Source organism: Ovis aries, chromosome 16 (assembly GCF_016772045.2).
Source record: "Ovis aries strain OAR_USU_Benz2616 breed Rambouillet chromosome 16, ARS-UI_Ramb_v3.0, whole genome shotgun sequence".
Classification (NCBI taxonomy): domain Eukaryota; kingdom Metazoa; phylum Chordata; class Mammalia; order Artiodactyla; family Bovidae; genus Ovis; species Ovis aries.
The window spans coordinates 40,381,363-40,400,732 of NC_056069.1; the positions used below are offsets into that span (position 1 = coordinate 40,381,363).

Below are 19,370 nucleotides of genomic sequence, written 5' to 3' on the forward strand. Positions count from 1 at the left end.
TTCTATGGGAAGCTGAAATTGCACAGAAGCCAAATACAAAGATAGGAAATGATTTTAGCCGCACAGTTCCGTTTCTACTGGGCCTGTCCCGATTTGCTATAAATCAGCATGAGAACCAACATGTCTTTCCCACTGGACTAACAGCCATCTCTCTTTCCCAGTGCTCTGTCTCCTGTGGTGGTGGAGTACGGATTCGCAGTGTCACGTGTGCCAAGAACCACGATGAGCCCTGTGACATGACAAGGAAACCCAACAGCAGAGCTCTCTGTGGCCTCCAGCAGTGCCCGTCTAGCCGGAGAATCCTGAAGCCCAACAGAGGCACGATTTTCAGTGGGAAAAATCTACTGACACCTGACCCCTTGAAGCCTGTCCCTCCAACTACACCCAGTCCTAGGATGCTGACTACACCCAGTCCCGGGGTACTGACTACACCCACAGTGCCTGGGCCTCTGAGCACAAGCACTCCAACAATTAACATCCCTGATCCTACCATAGCCTCCAAAGGAGGAGACCTTGATGGGAAGCAGGGGCAGAATAGTTCAATCCAAACTGAACTGGACACCCATAATGTCATTTCCACTGGAAGTACTTCCCAGCCCATTCTCACTTCCTGGTCTTTGAGCATCCAGCCAAATGAAGAGAATGTTTCCAATCCCAACACTGGTCCTACCTCAGAGGGAGACCTTGTCATCACGACAACGAGTGGTTCTGACTTGTCAACTTCCAGCAATGCTGTGACTTGGCAGGTGACTTCGTTTTATAGTCCCTTGACCAAAGAGCCAGAAATGGAGATTCACAGTGGCTCAGGGGAAGGCAGTGAATCATCTGAGAAAAAAAATGAGAACAATTCTGTGACATGGACCAAGATCAGAGTACCTGGAAATGATGCTACGGGGGAAAGAAGTATTGAAATACCACTTGGACCTCCACCAACACCTTATCTTGGGGGGACATCTCTATGGCCACCCTTTAGCACAGTATCAGAAGGACTGGTACCCAGCCAAAGGCCCATTACTCTAAAAAATGGAGCATCCAGAGCTGAAGGGACGGTCACTGAAAAGCCAGCTAATACTCCACTCCCTCTGGACCACCAGCCATCATACTCCAAAAAGCCAGTAAACCCTCACCCCTCAGAACTTCCAAGCAACATGAATATAACACAGAGTTCTGGACCAGTCCTGACCAAGGAAGATGCAACAAGTCTGATGGCTGAGGGATTTTTGCTGAATGCCTCGGATTATAAGCAGCTCTCAATGGGACACAGCCCTGCCTACTGGATTGTTGGAAACTGGAGTGAGGTAAGAGTTCTGTTTCTTACCCAGGCCTGATTCTATATGGAATTAGCTAGAGGTGCTGCATTTCTGTGCAGATTTCCAAATGGACTTGAAAAAAATGAAGCAATCAGATCCATGCCCTCATCTCCCTCTTCATCTAACTCCAAAAAAAAAAAAAAAAAGTCCAGGGAAAGAGAACAAATATAGTGAGATAGAGTGAGGAGAACCTAGAACTGAATCAGGAGACCTGAGTCAGCTAGCTGTGTGACAGTAGAGAATTCAGTCTGCCTCTCTGAACCTGCTTTTGATCTACAGAACAGTGAAGCTAGTACAAATCACCTCTTTTCTCCAATGTCACTTCCAGCTACAAACTGTAAACATCCTATGATGAAGGACCAGAGAATCCATAGGATTCAAAGAAACTTATGGGAGGACCTGAGTTCCCATTTCATTCAGAAAGCCAATGTTGAGAATCTGGTTTAAAACTATCAAGTAGTCACAATTGGAATAGAAATCTAAAGCAAACTTCTTTAAAAGAATTCTATGCTTACTTTATTAACGATTTCTTTCTTTCTTTCTTTCTTTTTTTTTTTTTTTCGGACTCAGTGTTTGCTTGTATTAAAAAAAATTCTTTTGCAAAAAACTATTTTTGACTCATAGATAGAGTAAGAAGAAAATAAACATGATGGCAAAACAGTGGTTCTTGTTTTCAGGCTTCAGGAATTTGGCTAGATATTTGTTTCTCCATTTCTAGAACTAATTACATCCTTTGAAGCATCACAATCATTTTTCACCCATTTGCATTTTGAATGTACAGTATTTGAACTTGCTAAAAATAAATTGACAACTCAAAAGAGAACTTTGTGGCAAAATAATCACATGTTCAAATCATTCAGCAATTTTTATGACTCATCTCCCTAGCTAAGAAGAAGTATTAGCAGCTAATGTAAAAATAACAATACATTTAATTTACAAAGCATGTTAATTTCCAAACCACTTTCATATGTAGTCTCCTATTTTCTCCTTTTCATAGTCCTGGGGAGCAGGTAAGCAATCCATTTATACCAATTTACAATTACAGAAACTAAGATTTTTAACAGTTAAGTGACTTGTCTATAGACTTGTCAATTGGAAGATGAGCCTTCTAAATCTTTCCACTCTAATCTGCAGGCTCTCTAGTGAATTTTAGCAGCAGCTGACAAGTTTAAATTCTGTTGTATGAATTAGTCAGCATCACTGGTCCCAAAATTGACTATACTGTCAAAGAGTAGGTATATGCAACCTTTCAAATTTTTTAATTTGCATTCAAACTATGCTCTCACATTGATCTATTTTGATTTCTAAAGTGATATCATGTTCATTACATTTTCTGTCAATGCAGCATCATCTTATTATCTCCTTTTGCAAGTAAAAAATCCAGTTTCAGGAGGACAAAAAAGATTTCCAGGCTTAGAGTAATCCAATTTGTTCAGAAAAGGAGAGGAATGAGTCTCAGATCCCTGACATTTTGGTCAGATTTCTTTCCATTCAGTTCAGTTCAGTCGCTCAGTGGTGTCCGACTCTTTGCGACCCCATGAATCACAGCACGCCAGGCCTCCCTGTCCATCAGCAACTCCTGGAGTTTACTCAAACTCATGTCCATTGAGTTGGTGATGCCATCCAGCCATCTCATCCTCTGTCATCCCCTTCTCCTCCTCCCCCAATCTTTCCCAGCATCAGGGTCTTTCCCAATGTTAGCAAAGTCTAACTGGGCTCTTAATGATGAGGGGGACGTTGACAGTGAATATGTATGAAGTGTGTGCCATGCTTTATAGAATAACTTTATGCTAATTCTCTGCACTGCGCAAGGAGATTGGTAATATGGCTCCCATTGTTGAGATGAGGAAGAGCTGAAAGGTGAAAACTAGCCAGAATCACACACACACACCCACACACACCCACACACACACACCCGGCAGAGATCTGAACCTAAGCAGACAGACTTCATAGCCTATGATCCATTGCTTTACAATCAGAAACCTCACCACTCTCTCTACCTTCTGTTATATTTGTTCTTTGATCATATGATCCATAAAAATAATGCCAGTTATGTGGTAACCCTGGGTAGACAGATGAGAAAATCACATGGTTCATAAGAAGGTGCTTTCAAATAACATTGAGGGCCTGTGGTTATTTTTGAGTTCGCAGGAGCAAATCGTCACTGAAGTGGATTCAGCCAGCCTAGATATTTGAAATAAAAATGCACTGTGTAGGTTTTATGAATGATATCATTTCACATAGTACCCTCAAAAGGTATTTTTCCTTTCAAAAACATGGGTCACCCCTAAAGAACTTAAATAGGCTCATTGTCCTCTATCCAACAAAACAGTCTGGTCTAAATTCAACAACAAAGAGAACAAGTTATGGAAACGGAGGCTACCTGTTAATTTTTAGGATTTTGTTAGTCAATGGAGATGAAGTCTGAAAGCACCTTCTGTTAAAGACACCGTGGGTCTTGAGAAAAATATGAAGTAGGACAGACAAGGGGTGAACGACTAGATGAAAGGCATGCATATGGTATCAATATCAGAATAAAGTATGAATGACATATTGTACATAATGGCATATGCACAATCGGTGTGTGTACTTAGAAGTCACACACAGATGCACACGTGAGAGGTAGGCTGTTGTTAACAAATAGAGCCAAACAAGTTACAGTTCACCAAAACGGAAGTTGATTTCTCACGCACATAATAATACATGGTAATTCCGTGTCTGCAATGGTAGCAGTAGAGAATGAGGCTCTGACCCATGTAACAGTTCTTTGAGACTCCAGTCTGACAATGGCTCTCCCATCCTCCCATCTTCAAATTGGCCCTGGGGTCACCATCCTAGTCACAGTCAGGAAGGAAAAGGGCACAGAGGCTCTCCTGCAGGAGATTTTATGGGCCAAACCTAGAAGGTGGCCTTTTTCACTTTTGCCCATGTTCCACTGTCTAGAACTCAGTCATTTGACCCAAGCAAAGTGCAAAATGGATAGAAAACATAACCTAGTTGAGTGCCCAGGAGGATGAGGAAAAAGGACTGCAGTGAGGATCTAGCAGTCTCTGCCACTGAAAGACATGGCCCACTGTGTGTTTTAGGTAGCCCGTTCCAGAAGCAGTGAGGATGAAAGATATGACATGTTGGGAGGATACTGCAGTAGTCTAGATGAGGAATGAGAACTATGCCAAGAATTCTTGGGATGAAGGGGGAAAGATAAATTCAGGAGGCGTGGGGAACTTAAAATCAGTAGGACTTTGAATAATTGGATGTGGAATGTGAGGAGAAGAGAGGTGTGGAGGAGTCTGCATGACTATTCCACTGAAATCTTGGGTAGCCAATGGGTGGTGCTCCCATTAACTGAGATATCATACAATGTACAGAAAGAGTGAGTTTCAACAGAGACGAAGAAAGGATGATGAGTCCAGTTATAGATTGAGTTTAGTTGGCAGGACCTCTGGGCTATCCAAAGGATAACCAGCAGATATTTGTGTATATTTATCTGAGGTTCTCGAGAGTGGTGAAAACTGGAGATGGCATTTGGTAGCCATGACCAATAGGGAGAAGGTCAAACCTTGGAAGTGAGAGAGGTCATCCAAGTACAACCTGTAGGCTGCAAACAGGAGTGGCCTAAGGATGGGACTCGGGGGAAAAAAACCAACATTTTAAGAAGCTGGCTGACAAAGAGGTCACATGTGAAAGACTGGTAAGGAACAGTCTAGTAATTAAGACTCAGATCAAGAGGTGTAGTGCCATAGACATCAAGCAACGTGAGAACTGACAGTGGACCTAGTGGATCTTACAATGAGCAAGTCACTGGTGACTTTTGGGGGAACACTTATAATATTGAAATGGAAGGAGACACTAAAGTACAGCCTAAAGGAGAGACCCTTTCAGATGAAACAGTCCTCACATTAGGAGTGTTAATAAAGATGGACAGCTCTTCTCAGTCCACAGAATAATACATTACAAAAGTTTCATTAAAAAGTAGCTTTGAATGACCTAGAAATTAGTTTCCTTTCCCATCCTCTTATGTAAATGTGTTTTAATGCTTTTGTCCTGAGGATATTTAATATATGTTAATTAACTGACAAGTGTTAATTGATCTAGTGAGAAGTCATTATATTCAAACAGAGTAAACCTAAATGGAAGTACCTATCAACTCCAATGACTGTTTAAGCCCAAAGGTTAATTGAAACATTCTGACTATAGGCAATCATGATACAAAGAATTAATTCTATCTCCCGTCATCCTTTGACTTTGACAGAAATAAACTGCCTTATTGAGTACATCCTAGCTCACCCAGTATTTGGCAACCATGGTGGAGCTGTTGGGAACTATTAATCTAGGCAGTTTGGCTGGAAAAAGGGAGTTGGCCCAGACTGCAGAGGTTTTTCGAAGAAGCCAATGGCACCCCACTCCAGTACTCTTGCCTGGAAAATCCCATGGACAGAGGAGCCTGGTGGGCTGCAGTCCATGGGGTAGCTAGGAGTTGGACGTGACTGAGTGACTTCACTTTCACTTTTCACTTTCACGCATTGGAGAAGGAAATGGCAACCCACTCCAGTATTCTTGCATGGAGAATCCCAGGGATAGGGGAGCCTTGTGGGATGCCTTCTATGGGGTCTTACAGAGTCAGACACGACTGAAGTGACTTAGCAGCAGCAGCAGCAGCAGAGATTTTTAAAGCTACAAGGGTAATATGAGACTAGAAGTCGACATTTGGCAGGAGTCCCCTACATGACTGGGCTTGGTGCCTGCACCCTTTAAGCGTCTTTTGAGACAAAACGTTTAATACACAGAACTGTCTGAGAGGATCAGGATTCAGAATGAAAACTTTGGGTTGTGAATTTCCACTGTCCCCTGATTTTTTATTCTACCCATCTCTGAAGTTGTTTCTTCAGGATTGTCCCTCCCTAGAACGGTCTCATTGGCCACTCAGCCACTACACCTTAGGAAGCCCAGGATAACCACTGATATCAGGCTTCCCTGTCCTACTAGAAAAACCGTCACAGTTTTTTGGGTCCTCTCATCATGTCTGTCATCTTCTCTTTATTTCCTGTTTACTTGTTTAGTTGCTCAGTCATGTACAACTCTTTTGCCACCCCATGGACTGTAGCCCACCAGGCTCCTCTGTCATGGGAGTCTCCAGGCAAGAATACTGGAGTGGGATGTTCATTGCAGCACTGTTTACAGTAGCTAGGACATGGAAGCAACCTAGCTGTCCATCGCCAGAGAATGGATAAGGAAGTTGTGGTACATATATACAATGGAATATTACTCAGCTATATATATGAAAAAAAGACTGCGTTTGAGTCAGTTCTAATAAGGTGGACGAAACTGGAGCCTATTATACAGAGTGAAGTAAGTCAGAAAGAGAAACACCAGTACAGTATATATTAACACATATATATGGAATTTAGAAAGATGGTAATGATGACCCTATATGCAAGACAGCAAAAGAGACACAGATGTAAAAAACAGACTTCGACTCCGTGGAAGGAGAGGGTGGGATGATATGAGAGAATAGCATTGAAATATGTATATTACCATATGTTAAAGAAATGACCAGTGCAAGTCTGATGCATGAAGCAGGGCACTCAAACCTGGTGCTCTGGGACAACCCAGAGGGATGGGGTGGGGAGGGAGGTGGGAAGGGGGTTCAGGATCGGGGGACATCTGTATACCCGTGGCTGATTCATGTCGATGTATGGTGAAAACCACCACAATATTGTAAAGTAATTAGTCTCCAATTAAAATTAATTAATTAAAAAAAAAGAATACTAGAGTGGGTTGCCATTTCCTTCTCCAGGGGATCTTCCCAACCCAGGGATTGAACCCACGTCTCCTGCATTGCAGGCAGTTTCTTTACCACTAAGCCACTGGGGAGGCCTCAATGAACAGGAAATAAAAACATCGTGTCTGTCGTCTCTGTATTTCCTGCTCATTTAGGCCCCATGTTTTCCAGTCTGCTGCTGGGTGGCATATTAAAAAAAAAAAAGCAGGGATGCTTTGTTTATTACTGTGCTGGCGGAGGGGCTGATGCCAGCATTCAGAGTCTAGGAGCCACAGATCACAAGGGTCCTGTGACGTTGTGGGAAATCCAAAATGCCGATAGAGCCATAGTGGTCGAGAATGGTGGACGCTCGGTCACTACTCTTGTTAGGACCCTTGCCCTTGCTGGTCTGGGTACTTACTATCTCTCCTCTCCCCAATGCTTTCCACATATCATCACAAGCAATGTATTGCCATATTACTCTTCCGAAAGGAATTTCCTAATCATTCCAAACACCTAATCATAAATTGCTAATGTCTCTTCATTGCATATCAGATCATATAAAGTCCACTCTAATATCCAACAGCCTTTACATCCTTGAATGATTCAGCTTTCAACATACTATGTCCTATGCCTTCACCCACCTAAGCCTAGCAAATCTCAACTGCTCTGTTTCCACTAAACCTTCTGCTCATCTCAGCTCAGTGCCTTTGTTTCCATGGTTTTCTCTGCCTGAAATTTCCTTCTCCTTCTTTTATTAATAAATCCTACCTGTTCTTCAGTATCAAGCTTTGAGCTGCTTCTTCCGTAAAGACTTTCTTGCTGTTTAATATTGGAAGTAAGTTCTAAAGTTCCTTAGCATTCGATCAGAAATCTCTCTCACCTTGTCCTCCCACTTTCTGTCCTGTGCTGAAGGGCTGTTCACCGCATATTCCTCTAACTACTTGTGATTTCAAATATTAAATGTGTATGTCTGATTCTTTGTGAACCCATGGACTATAACCCACCAGGCTCCTCTGTCCATGGGATTCTCCAGGCAAGAATACTGGAATGGGTAGCCAATCCCTTCTCCAGGGGATCTTCTTGACCCAGGGATCAAGCCCAGGGCTCCTGCACTGCAGGCAGATTCTTTACCATCTAAGCCACCAAAACCAAGTTCATATTGTGTATAGACATAAAACTTGAAAGCAGACATTCTGGGTTTGAGTATTAGCTCCATCAATTTCTCTGTATGTTCTCTCCACACTCATTTCCTCATTTTTAAAATGAGGATGACAATGCCTGATTCATGCGATTATTATGAAATAAGAGGAATAACTGTGTAGAAGAGTGTCAGGCATATAGGAAGTGCTCAGTAAGTATTTGCTTTGAGATATATTACAAGACAGAAAACTCAGGAGCTTCACAGCATGCATGGGTGTGGATCTCATTGCAACAGAAGATCACTTCTCATCTCACGGCCTCTTCATTCAGTCAGATGCCCTGGGCCAGTCAGTGAGTTGTATGCTGTGCAGTCGTGTAAATGGAAGTGACTATAATTTTCCACAGCCTTTCACAGCAGTTTTCACTTGATTCTGATATAGCCCTGCACGGCAGTTCCAGTTCTGAACACCCCAATACCTGCTCCTTGACCTGGTAAATCAGTTATCACAGGGTCACTGGCTGTAACGAGGGAGAAGGTTCCCAGGACAAAGAGAAGCTATTCCTCTCCCTCCTTGGGATCTTCTGTTCTCTGCAGCCCACTCCCAATTTTAAACCGACATAAGAGATGATCAGTGGAATCCCCTTTTGCTTACTGCATTCTGTGAATGTCCTCCTGTCATCTTTGTCTTTGGACTCGTTTGCTGCCTAAATAGAAATTGTCAAAAAGGAATTAAACAAATGTCTGCTCACATCTGAACCCTACAGGACCAGACTCAGAGCCCCAGAGATACATGTTTATTTACCACGTAAATATGGCACAAAGAGCTACAGACATCACTTGAGATGTACCAGGGTCATCACTAACCTGGAAATTTGGTCTCACTAGCTCCTGTCCTGGGTTTGTAACAAACACTGTTTTTCTCCTTGCCATGGTGTAAAATTAACATTGTAGTGTCTGTGTGACCTCAAGCATGACTGCTAAGCTCTCTGGGCCCCAGAAATCTGGAAAGCGGGACTCATAACACTGACTTGGCAGGTGTGCTATGTGTGTTGTTATGTGCTGTGTGTGTTGTTGTTGTTATTCCGTCGCTCAGCTGTGTCCGACTCTTTGCTACCCATGGGCTGCAGCATGCCAGGCTTCCCTGTCCTTCACTATCTCCCGGAGCTTGCTCAAACGCATGTCCATTGAGTTGGTGATGTCATCCAACCATCTCATCCTCTGTCGTCCCATTCTCCTCCTGCCTTAAATCTTTCCTAGCATCAGAGTCTTCTCTAAAGAGTCGGCTCTGCACATCAGGTGACCAAAGTACTGGAGCTTCAGCTACACTGCTGTTTATAGGCAGCATTTGTAAAGCCCTCACTTTGTGTGTGGATTAACTCTACTGTTCTCACAGCAACTTAATAAATGAGGTCCTAGTGTTATCACCAGTTTTACTTGCTAGAGAAGTTAGGAAACCACCAAAGATCACACAATTAGTCAACTGCAGAATTCTAATTGTATCCTGAGTCTCCAAGGTTAGAGAAAATATAGGAAAAGTACCTGTTGTGTAGTTGTATCCAATGTGTATTACAATAGTGCTATACAACAACCAACCATAAAACCTCAGTAAACGTTCGTTTTTGTCCATGAGTCTGTGGGTTGCTGAACATGTCTTCTGACCCAGGCTGAGCTTAGCTGATCTCAGCTTGGCTTGTCATGCATCTGGTGAAGGGTTGGCTGAAGCCTGGCTGGTCTGGGATGGCCTCAGCTGGGTCACCCAGCTTAATTTCACATGATCTCTCATCCTTCAGTAGGTTAGCCAGTTTTATTTTCATGGCAGAGACAAGGGTCCAAGACAGAGAACTGGAACAAGCAAGATTTCTTAAGAACTTGCACAGCATCATCCACTGCAATTTCTTGGCAAAAGAAAAGTGAAATAACAGTCCTGATTCAACAACTGGGGAAATACATTCTATCATTTGATGAGAGGAGCTGTGAAGTCCATTGCAAATAGCACGGGTGTGAACAGTGGGGCCACTAGTGCAATGAGTCTATGCACTTCAGCTGTTATTATCTCTAATATATATTATACATATGGGCTTCCCTGGTAGCTCAGCTGGTTAAGAATCTGTCTGCCATGTAGGAGACCCCAGTTTCATTCCTGGCTCGGGAAGATACCCTGGAGAAGGGATAGGCTGCTCATTCCAGTATTCTTGGGTTTCCCTGGTGGCTCAGCTCTCCTAAAGAATCCTCCTGCAATGTGGGAGAACTGGATTCAATCCCTGGGTTGGGAAGATCCCCTGGAGAAGGGAAAGGCTACCCACTCCAGTATTCTGGCCTGGAGAATTCAGTCCATGGGGTCACAAAGTGTCAGACATGACTGAGTGACTATCACTTTCATATTATATATATATATGTATTATGTATATGTGTATATATGTACTATGTATATATATGAATTATGTGTATATATGTATTATGTATATACACACCCACACACACACACACAGGTCTGTGGAATGACTACAAGCTACAGGCATGCTGCTGCATTTCATCAATGCTGTTCATGGAAAGAGAAGAGTGGAAAATAGCCTAGGTCAACAGTTTTTTCAACTGGCTCATTTATGGAGATAAATGTACTTCCCTGGTGGCTCACTAGTATATATACACACATAATACAGTGCTCAGTTGCTCAGTTGTGTCTGACTCTTTGTGACCTCATGGACTGTAGTCCGCCTGTAGACTCCTCCATCCACAGGATTTTCTAGTAGGAACACTGGAGTGAGTTGCCATTTCCTTCTTCAAGGGACTTTCCTGATCCAGGGATCGAAGCCACCTCTCCTGCATTGCCAGGCTGATTCTTTACCATTGAGCCACCAGGGAAGCCTATTTACCTCCATAAATGAGCCAGTTGAAAAAACTGTTGACCTAGGCTAGTTTCTACTCTTCCCTTCCCATGAACAGCGTTGATGAAATGCAGCAGTGTGCCTGTAGCTCATAGTCATTCCATAGACCTTTCGGCCAGGATACTTTTTAAAGGGAAGCAAATTTCCATTTGCACTGGGTTTTCCTCTCACATAGAAATCAGGGATTCTCAACCCTGGCTGCTTATTAGAATCACCTGGGGTTTGTTTTTTTAACTACTCCTGCCTGAGCCCTACCCTCAGCCATTCAGATTGTTTGGGGCTGGAGCCCCAGCGCTGGTAAGTTTCTGAAGCTCTGCAGGCAGGTTTAGTGAGTAGCCAAGATGGAGCACCCCCTGCCTCCAGGGTGGGGTGGGGTGGGGTGGGGTGTACGTGAGGAAGCAGCCCTGAGCCTCTGTCATCTCTCCCTCCTCCCCGGGCAGTGCTCCACCACATGCGGGCTGGGGACCTACTGGCGGAGCGTGCAGTGCAGCACCCAGGTGGATTCCGACTGTGCCGCCCTGCAGAGGCCAGACCCGGCCAAGAGGTGCCACCTCCGTCCCTGCGCTGGCTGGAAAGTGGGAAACTGGAGCAAGGTAATTGATCAGCTCAGCCGTGTTTTGGGGGGCGGAGGCGGAGGGACTTACACCATTTGCTATAGGAGCTTTCCTGCTTCCCTTCCTGCCTCCCTTCTTCCCCTTTCTGTGATAAACTGGCAGATGAGTGACCCACAGGTGTCATAAGCCTACTTTCAGCCACACAGTAGCCTTAGAGCAAGCACGGAGTTTTCATTAGCCCACGTGTTTTTATCCGCTTGTCCTCCCTTACCAGATAAACTGAGAAAGAAAGAAGTTAAATTTGTGTAATTTAATTTGCTTGTCCAGCCTGCAACACTATTTCTAAATTGCCTAAACTGAACATTATAATTAATAATGATACATGAGCACATGTATAATTAAATCATGGTTCAGCAGCTGCTCACAAACTCCAAATGAAAAGAAAGCTGAAACATCAAAGCTTGGTCTTTAAAAGCATCTTTCCTATATTGATCTCTTTGAAGTGCGATGTTCCTGTCCTTGCTAACCTAGAGTGGTTACTCATTTCTCTGTGCTGACTGTATAGGCCCTGGTGAAAGGCTTTGTCAGGTCTTAGGATTGGTTGGCCTTGGTTTTTCTGGGCAGCAATCAGGCCCAGACTGCCTGTCACTGTGATGGGGCTGAGCCAGCCCTTGGAGGATACAGATGCACCCAGGTCATAGAGACACTGGTTGGGGTGGGATTCAGAGCCACTTGGCAGGAGGGGTGCAGAGGTGTGAGCTGTGCATACATCCTCTGTTGCCAAGCACACCCCCCCCATACCCCCTCACACCAAGACACCTTGTAGGCACCTGTCTTCTCTCTGAGGAGCCAATTTCCCTTGATGGCCTTAACTCAGAAGGAGAAAGAGCTGCCCAGAAGTTTGGGGAGGCTGGCATCTGTTAGCATCCTCATCTGGTGGAAAACTCAGGTCTCCAGACAAGCAGGACCATGAGGTGTCTCACTGGCCATTTCTGGTTCTCCTGGCAGGCTTACCTGACAGACAGGAGCAGGCTCTGTCATTAATCTGCAATAGGCCCCCTTTCCCAAAGAAAGGCTCTGAGCTTTGGCAAGAGAGAGAAAGTATGGCTGCTCCCTGAGAAAATCACCACACATTTCTTTGGTTCCTGCCAACCTGCCTTTCTTCTGTTCTCATACAGTTTTTCTTTAAGGAATGAATGCTGTTTCTGTTGTTGTTGTTTTTTTTCTCTCTTCCAACTCATAACAAATTTCAAAAGGGACCAAATGCCTATCTACAAATTCCCTTCCTATCCAGAAAAATTTCAAGAAACATTCCTGTCCCTGACCTTGCCAAATGTTGACCAAGTCCTAAAGTTCCACTTTCCCGTCACTGGGACTAATCCTTTCCTTGGAAATTACATGGCTCATAAAAAGGACAGATGTGTGGAATAGCTCACACTTTTAAAAAGGTCAGTCCAGTGTAAAATTCCAGGAATTCTAGCTGATATAAAACCGGAATGGGAGAGCCAGTAGCTTGGGGTCAGACCTCCTGAAGGAAGCCCTGCTCTGGCAGCTCATCCCTGCCCTGTCAGCCTCTGGGTCTCTTCTCTGTCACAGCCAGGAGGCTTGCCGATACACTTATTAACCCCTGTGCCACTCCTGGTGTGTTATAGAAGCTATCTCGGACACATCACCAAGTTCTGCCAGAATGTGGCGACCACCATGTCTAAACTCAAATCCTCGGAGTTACTCCATCCCTGTCAGTACTATCCTATGTCCTCCCTCAGGATAATAGATAAACCTTAGGTCAAAGACCCCATTTAACTCCTGAAAGTCAATTGCCCTGACGTTTGTTTTTTTTCTATCAATAGGAATATTGAATGCGGGACTTCCGTTTATCCTAGAGATGCTGATTTAAATTTTATCCTAGACTTTGGTTCCTGAATGACACTACATTTCGGTGACTAAATTTTTGACTGCCACATTATTAGCCAGCCCATTTGGATGTCTGAAGTCTAAATCATGTACTAGGAAAGATTTGAAGGGCATCTTAGTTGCACTGTTCTGCTGGGACTCTTAAACTTACTCAGAGGCAGACCTCCAAGCCTAGAGTAGGAAAACATACCCCTGCTTTTACCTTTAAATATCCAGAGTTTGTTGTTTTTGTTGTTTTAGTTGCTGAGTCTTGTCAGGCTCTTTAGTGACCCCATGGACTGTAGCCCGCCAGGCTCCACTGTCCACAGGATTTCCCAGGCAAGAATACTGGAATGGGTTGCCATTTCCTTCTCCAGGGGATCTTCCTGCCCCAGGGCTCGAACACATGTCTCCCATGTCAGCAGGTGGATTCTTTACCATCTGAACCACCAGGGAAGTCCATCCAGAGGGTTTAGATTCTGCCAACTCGATGGTTCTCCTTTTCACAAACACTTTCTCAGAGGAGTGAATTCTAATTTAATCTTGAGTCTTTCTGCATTATCCCACCAGCCACAAGCCCAGATCCAGAGACACTTTAATCTCACAGGACGAAGGGTATGCCACAGCCTCACCTAAAGCCACAGGGATCTCACCTGAGGTCCCCCAGATTACTCACCAGAAACTCCCCACTGCTGTGTGTACAGTCTGAATTGCAGCTGTTTTACAGGCTTCTGTCTCCAGCACCATTCGTCTCCTTGATGGAGTCCTGATACAACTGCTGTGGATACTTTTATTTGTGACAGTACAGTGAGCCTGTGTATTAAGATCTCTACCTTTACAAAGTCCAGAAGTTGTTTTTGGAATGGCTTGCTTCTTCATGCATTGATCTATCTGAAACAAAGTTAAGGTCTTTAGGTTTGTCCCAGAGGCATATTGGAGAAAGCGGAGTTCTACAGAACTGAATCCTAGAAGCAGCCCTGAGCCTGGGATCAGACATGTCTGGGTTGGCAGCCCCACTCTGTCACCAAGGGCTTCCCTGGCAGCTCAGATGGTAAAGAATCTGCCTGCAATGCAGGAGATCCAGGTTCAATCCCTTGGTTGGAAAGATTCCCCTGGAGGAGGGCATGGCAACCCACTCCAGTATTCTTGCCTGGAGAATCTCATGGATGGAGGAGCCGAGCAGGCTACAGTTCATAGGGTCATGAAGAGTCAGACACCACTGGAGTGACTTAGCACACTAGCACACACACTGTCACCAGCATAGGGTGCTAATCCTTTCTCCCAGCCTCTTAGGAACTTTAGTTTTCTCACCTCTGGGAAATGAAGTACATCATATGGCCTCTACCAGCTTCATAAAGTTGTACAAGTCAAAGAATGTTCATGAAACCACTTTGTAAATGGTAAAACACTGTTCAGATAAAGCCTTGGGTGAACTTTGAGCTCTGGGTAAAGGCTAGGAGTAGTTCTCAGGTGTTTACTAACTTCTGGCTTCCTGGACTTGGGGCAGGGGACTGTGGACAGGGGGCAGTGGAGTAAGTCCTGTCAATCCATCAAGTCTCCTCTCCCCAGTACTAAGCAGTCAGGGTCCTCCATGAACTTTGGCAGACTTGACCTCCCTGGTGTCCTGGCACTCACCAAATACCACTGCATGCCTGACACTGCACAAGAATTTTAGATGAACAATTTTATTTTCATCCAGTAAAGGACCTTCTTTATAATTCCCACTGAGGAAGTGAAGGCTTAGAGGGTTTAAATCACTAGCACATGATCCATTGGTACTGACACTCTCAATTCTGAAAAACCAGCAACTGGGGGAACACTCATCAGTGTAATGACAGCTTTTCAGAAAGAGAGGAAACACTGCATAATAAATATGAATGTCAGTTTAAGATGCTTGCCAATTTCAGAACTTTAAAATTTGTCTAAGGAAAAAGAACTGATTCTTTGATTCTTGTGCTGAAAGAAACGCAATAAGTGACAAAGATGAGCTTAAAAAACCTTCCGTTGGGTTTGACACCAAAGTTGACACCCTCATCACACACTTCCTGACTGAACATTTTGACTGTACCTCCGGCAGTTTTGTAAACTGGTGATTTAACAACCTCTTTATTCTCTCTCTCAGAATGATAATAACTTCTCATAGCTCAGTCTAACAGATTTTGATATTTCTGAAATGAATCAAAGACTTTTACATTTTCTTGGAATGCTCTGCCTCCCCACCTAGGCAGTGTTGCAATTTTATTTTAACAGTAGCTGACTTTACTATCTGTCACATTATTTGGAAAATAAAAGTGGCAACCTTTTCTTATGACCTTGAGTTTCATAATATTCAGTGCTACATTTTTTTTTGTTCTGAACTTTTACAAATGAATCATATAGGAAAAGAGCTCCTGTCTTGCTAAGTACAGACTTTCATATATAACATGTTCCCAGAAACATATTGAAGCCCAGTGTGTAAAATTTCATTAACAGAGAATTGCATGTTATAGGGGAGCTTCTGTGCCAAGAAAGCAAAAATTGACCAGCTAGAAGGAAAATAATACACTAAAAATCACTGCATTTGTTTTCTTTTGGTATTATTTACTGTATGTCTAACCTATTACCTGCTCTTGGAAGCCCCAAGTGTTTAGATTAAGGGAATCTCTAAGTGAGAAAAGAAAAACAATTAAAGAAAGCCTTTAGACTCAGAGAAAGCATGAACCCAATTCCACTTCAGCTGAGGAGTGATGTTCAAACCATGAGATCCTTTATCCTGGCCCCTTCCCATCTCTCTTTCTCCATCCATACCCTCCACTCCAGCATTCTGATGGACATGTTCCCGAACAAGCCTTGTGCTCCACTCCACTTGCGTATGTCCCCCACACTGTTTGCCAGCTAAGTGAGCATTTACCCATGTTACATGATACAGTTCAAGGTTTGGCTCCTCTTTTTGAGCCTTTCCTTCTTCAAGCAAAATCAACCACCTCCTCCTTTGTTCCTTCACTGGATCATGAACAACGTATGACATATCATCCTTATGACTTCTGTTCATTGCATGACTTTTTCCTTCTGCTAGATTGGCATACAGAAGCTGGCACATAGACAAGTTCCTAATAGCAGAGAGGAAGTGACGTGGGGATGGGGCAGGGGAGTAGACAGATGAATGACTTTTGGTGCTGTTCAAAATAGAATTTTGGAAATGAATTATTTTTGAATGATCTTAAGAGTCTTATGAATCTGTTTAGTTTTAGGAAAGGAGCAGAAAAGATTTCATGTCCTTGCTTAGTACTTCTGGAGAGCAAGAAAATATTCTGAAACCAAAGCATAATACAAGTCCAGTGATCCCAGACTCTTATATCACTCTAGAATATGGAAGAGTTCAATCATCCAATTTATCTTCTTTTTAATGCTGATGGAGAAAACGGAGGCTTGCAGAGGTACAGTCACAAAGCCACTTGGTGTCAGGGTGCTACTTGAATGCAGTCTCTGACTCCCAATTCCAGGTTGGTTAATTTCACTATACTCATTTGCACACTAGGTAGGAGTCCAACATGGAAAATGTGTCAGGATGGCTCCATAGATCAGAAACGACACAAGGAAGAACTGGTTTTGAGCGTGTCATTTTCCCCTCAGCCAGTGGCTCCTGTAAGCTAAGAGGATTCTTCATTCTAACTCAGTCTGGTTTGCCAATCACATCAGTTAAACAGACTGGCATGGGAACCAGAAAATGGTTAGACCTGTCTGGTTGCACGTGGGCATTAGCTAGTCCTTCTGTTCTCCTTAGCCTGGCTCCTGTCCTCAGTCTGGTCCACAGGCTCCAGGTTAGGAAAATGGGAATATAAATAGCCTTCCTTTAGGGCAATAAGAAAATGAATATAGTAATTGGCATTCGACACACCAAGGCAGAGCAGTTTTCAAAGTGGAGTGATTTAATGCCCTGCCACTTCCCTCCTGCTAACTGAATCAGAGGCCCTTCTGAAAATGAAATAGAAAAGTCACAGATTTAATGAGTGCCTTCCCTCAATATTTACTTCAATGTATTAATCAACTTCATTTCCCACTGAATGTGAATGTACTCTTTGACAAAAGGGTAATGCTAATTTGAAAACTCTAGGAATAACAGATTGTAGCAACAAATGAAAAATAAGAAAATAAACCCTCATTGTACACTATGTCTTGTAAAATTCCTATCCCTAATAAAGAGCCCTCTTGTCTTAACCATGGGTTATTTCCTGGAAATCTGTCAAACAAAGGGCTGCTTTGTGTAAAATTTTCTGCATGTTTGTTCTGTGGCTGATTTTAAACTGGCAGTTATTTCGTTCTCTGTGTGCTTACAGCATGGCAGGCAAATGAGGTTTTGAATTTGCTTTTGGGGGGCTGTCTGGCAAGTGTTGCTTATTTCTGAGAAGCTAAATACACTTGATTTATGGAGGCATTAGAGCATCCATCTGCCCCCTTGTCACATGGGCCCACATCTGCTATGCTACAACACAAGTTTTATATTCAGGTGACTTACACTATCTGCCAAATGGCAAAGAAAGGGGGATCAGTATTTTGGGAGGTACCTCTAATGAAAGGTTCGGAGAAATTTTCTTTTGCCATCCACAATACTACAATTATGACTATTCCACCGTAGCCAGAAAGGGAACATGGTATTTTACCAAGTAGAGAAGGGGCCAGATGAAAACATACCTTGCAGCAGTGGGCTTTGGTGGTGGTGTATTTTCTCAGCCAAGATGTAATGAGATCATTGATGGAAAGATTGAGAGGGTGAAGTACGATGTTCTTTATCCCCATGGTAACCACAGAGCTCTTTGGCCCACTGGGAATCCCCAGTTTCCCTTTTCTCAGAATTCATATAGTCATTGCACAAGCTGTGAGGAGCATCTGTGCCGTGCCTGGCCACATGCTGTATGCTCAAGACACAGTGGTAACCAAGACAGATGGGTTTCCAGCTTCAGGACAGTGAAACAGTTTAACAGAAAAGATGAACAGAATGAATAGAAGTTGTTTCACATTTCAGGTTCTTGCAATGGAAACAGAAAAGGATTTGAGATGAATAATAAAAGAAATAGATATCCTTTGGAGAAGGTGTTCAAGGATGCCTTCACAGAGGAGGTGACATTTAAGCCAAGTCTAAAGGAAGAGCAGTAGTGAGTAAAGCAAAGGATGGAGGAAGGAAGATTCAGGACATAAGGACCACAGGACATATTATTAATCCACAGAGAATCCAGGGGAGAGGGGCTGAGGAGCTCAGGGCTCAGCCTCCATGCCGCCTACCTTGGGTTCCCACCTGGAAGTGGGCAGTGATAAGACAAGCCAGGACTGGCCTTGAGAGACTAAGGTGCACGTTCAAGATGAGCTGAAGGGAAACTGATAATGATAGCATTCTATATAGACTGAAGATCAAGTCTTGGAAGCTCAAGTTACGATTGAAAAAGATCTACCTAGATGAAGGATGGAGGAGCTTCCAAAGTCCAAGAGGTCAAAAAGTAAACCAAAGAAGTCGTCCCGAATATGCCACATAAACATAGGTGACTTGGGGACAGCCGTGTTTGTTGGGAGCTTCAGGAAATCAGCAGCCTGCTGGTGAACAGTGTCCTTTACTGGCATCAGAGTGCAGGGGCTGCTGCACAAGGTGTGGGCATGGGCAGGGGAGTGGGGAGGACTTCTTAAGGGCTTGCACTGGGCATGCATTGAGAACACCCTCGGTGATAGAGGCATGCGATGATGGCCTTAGGAGGAAAGATGATGGGCGATGGTGATGTGCAGGGAAGCCTGGCAGTGGGGCCAAGGATAGGGTTCGCCCACTCCCTGGATGAAACCACTGAGCAGTTATTCACT

The 19,370-nt window shown here is 43.7% G+C and overlaps 1 protein-coding gene across 1 annotated transcript in view; it reads left to right on the forward strand.

The window, feature by feature from the left end:
* ADAMTS12 (ADAM metallopeptidase with thrombospondin type 1 motif 12) overlaps window positions 1-19,370 on the forward strand; it is a 402,846-nt gene that overhangs the window by 353,190 nt on the left and 30,286 nt on the right. The window contains exons 19-20 of the mRNA XM_027980135.3: window positions 162-1,298; window positions 11,541-11,693. Coding sequence (XP_027835936.2) covers window positions 162-1,298; window positions 11,541-11,693 — 1,290 coding nt within the window. The remainder of the gene's footprint in view (window positions 1-161; window positions 1,299-11,540; window positions 11,694-19,370) is intronic.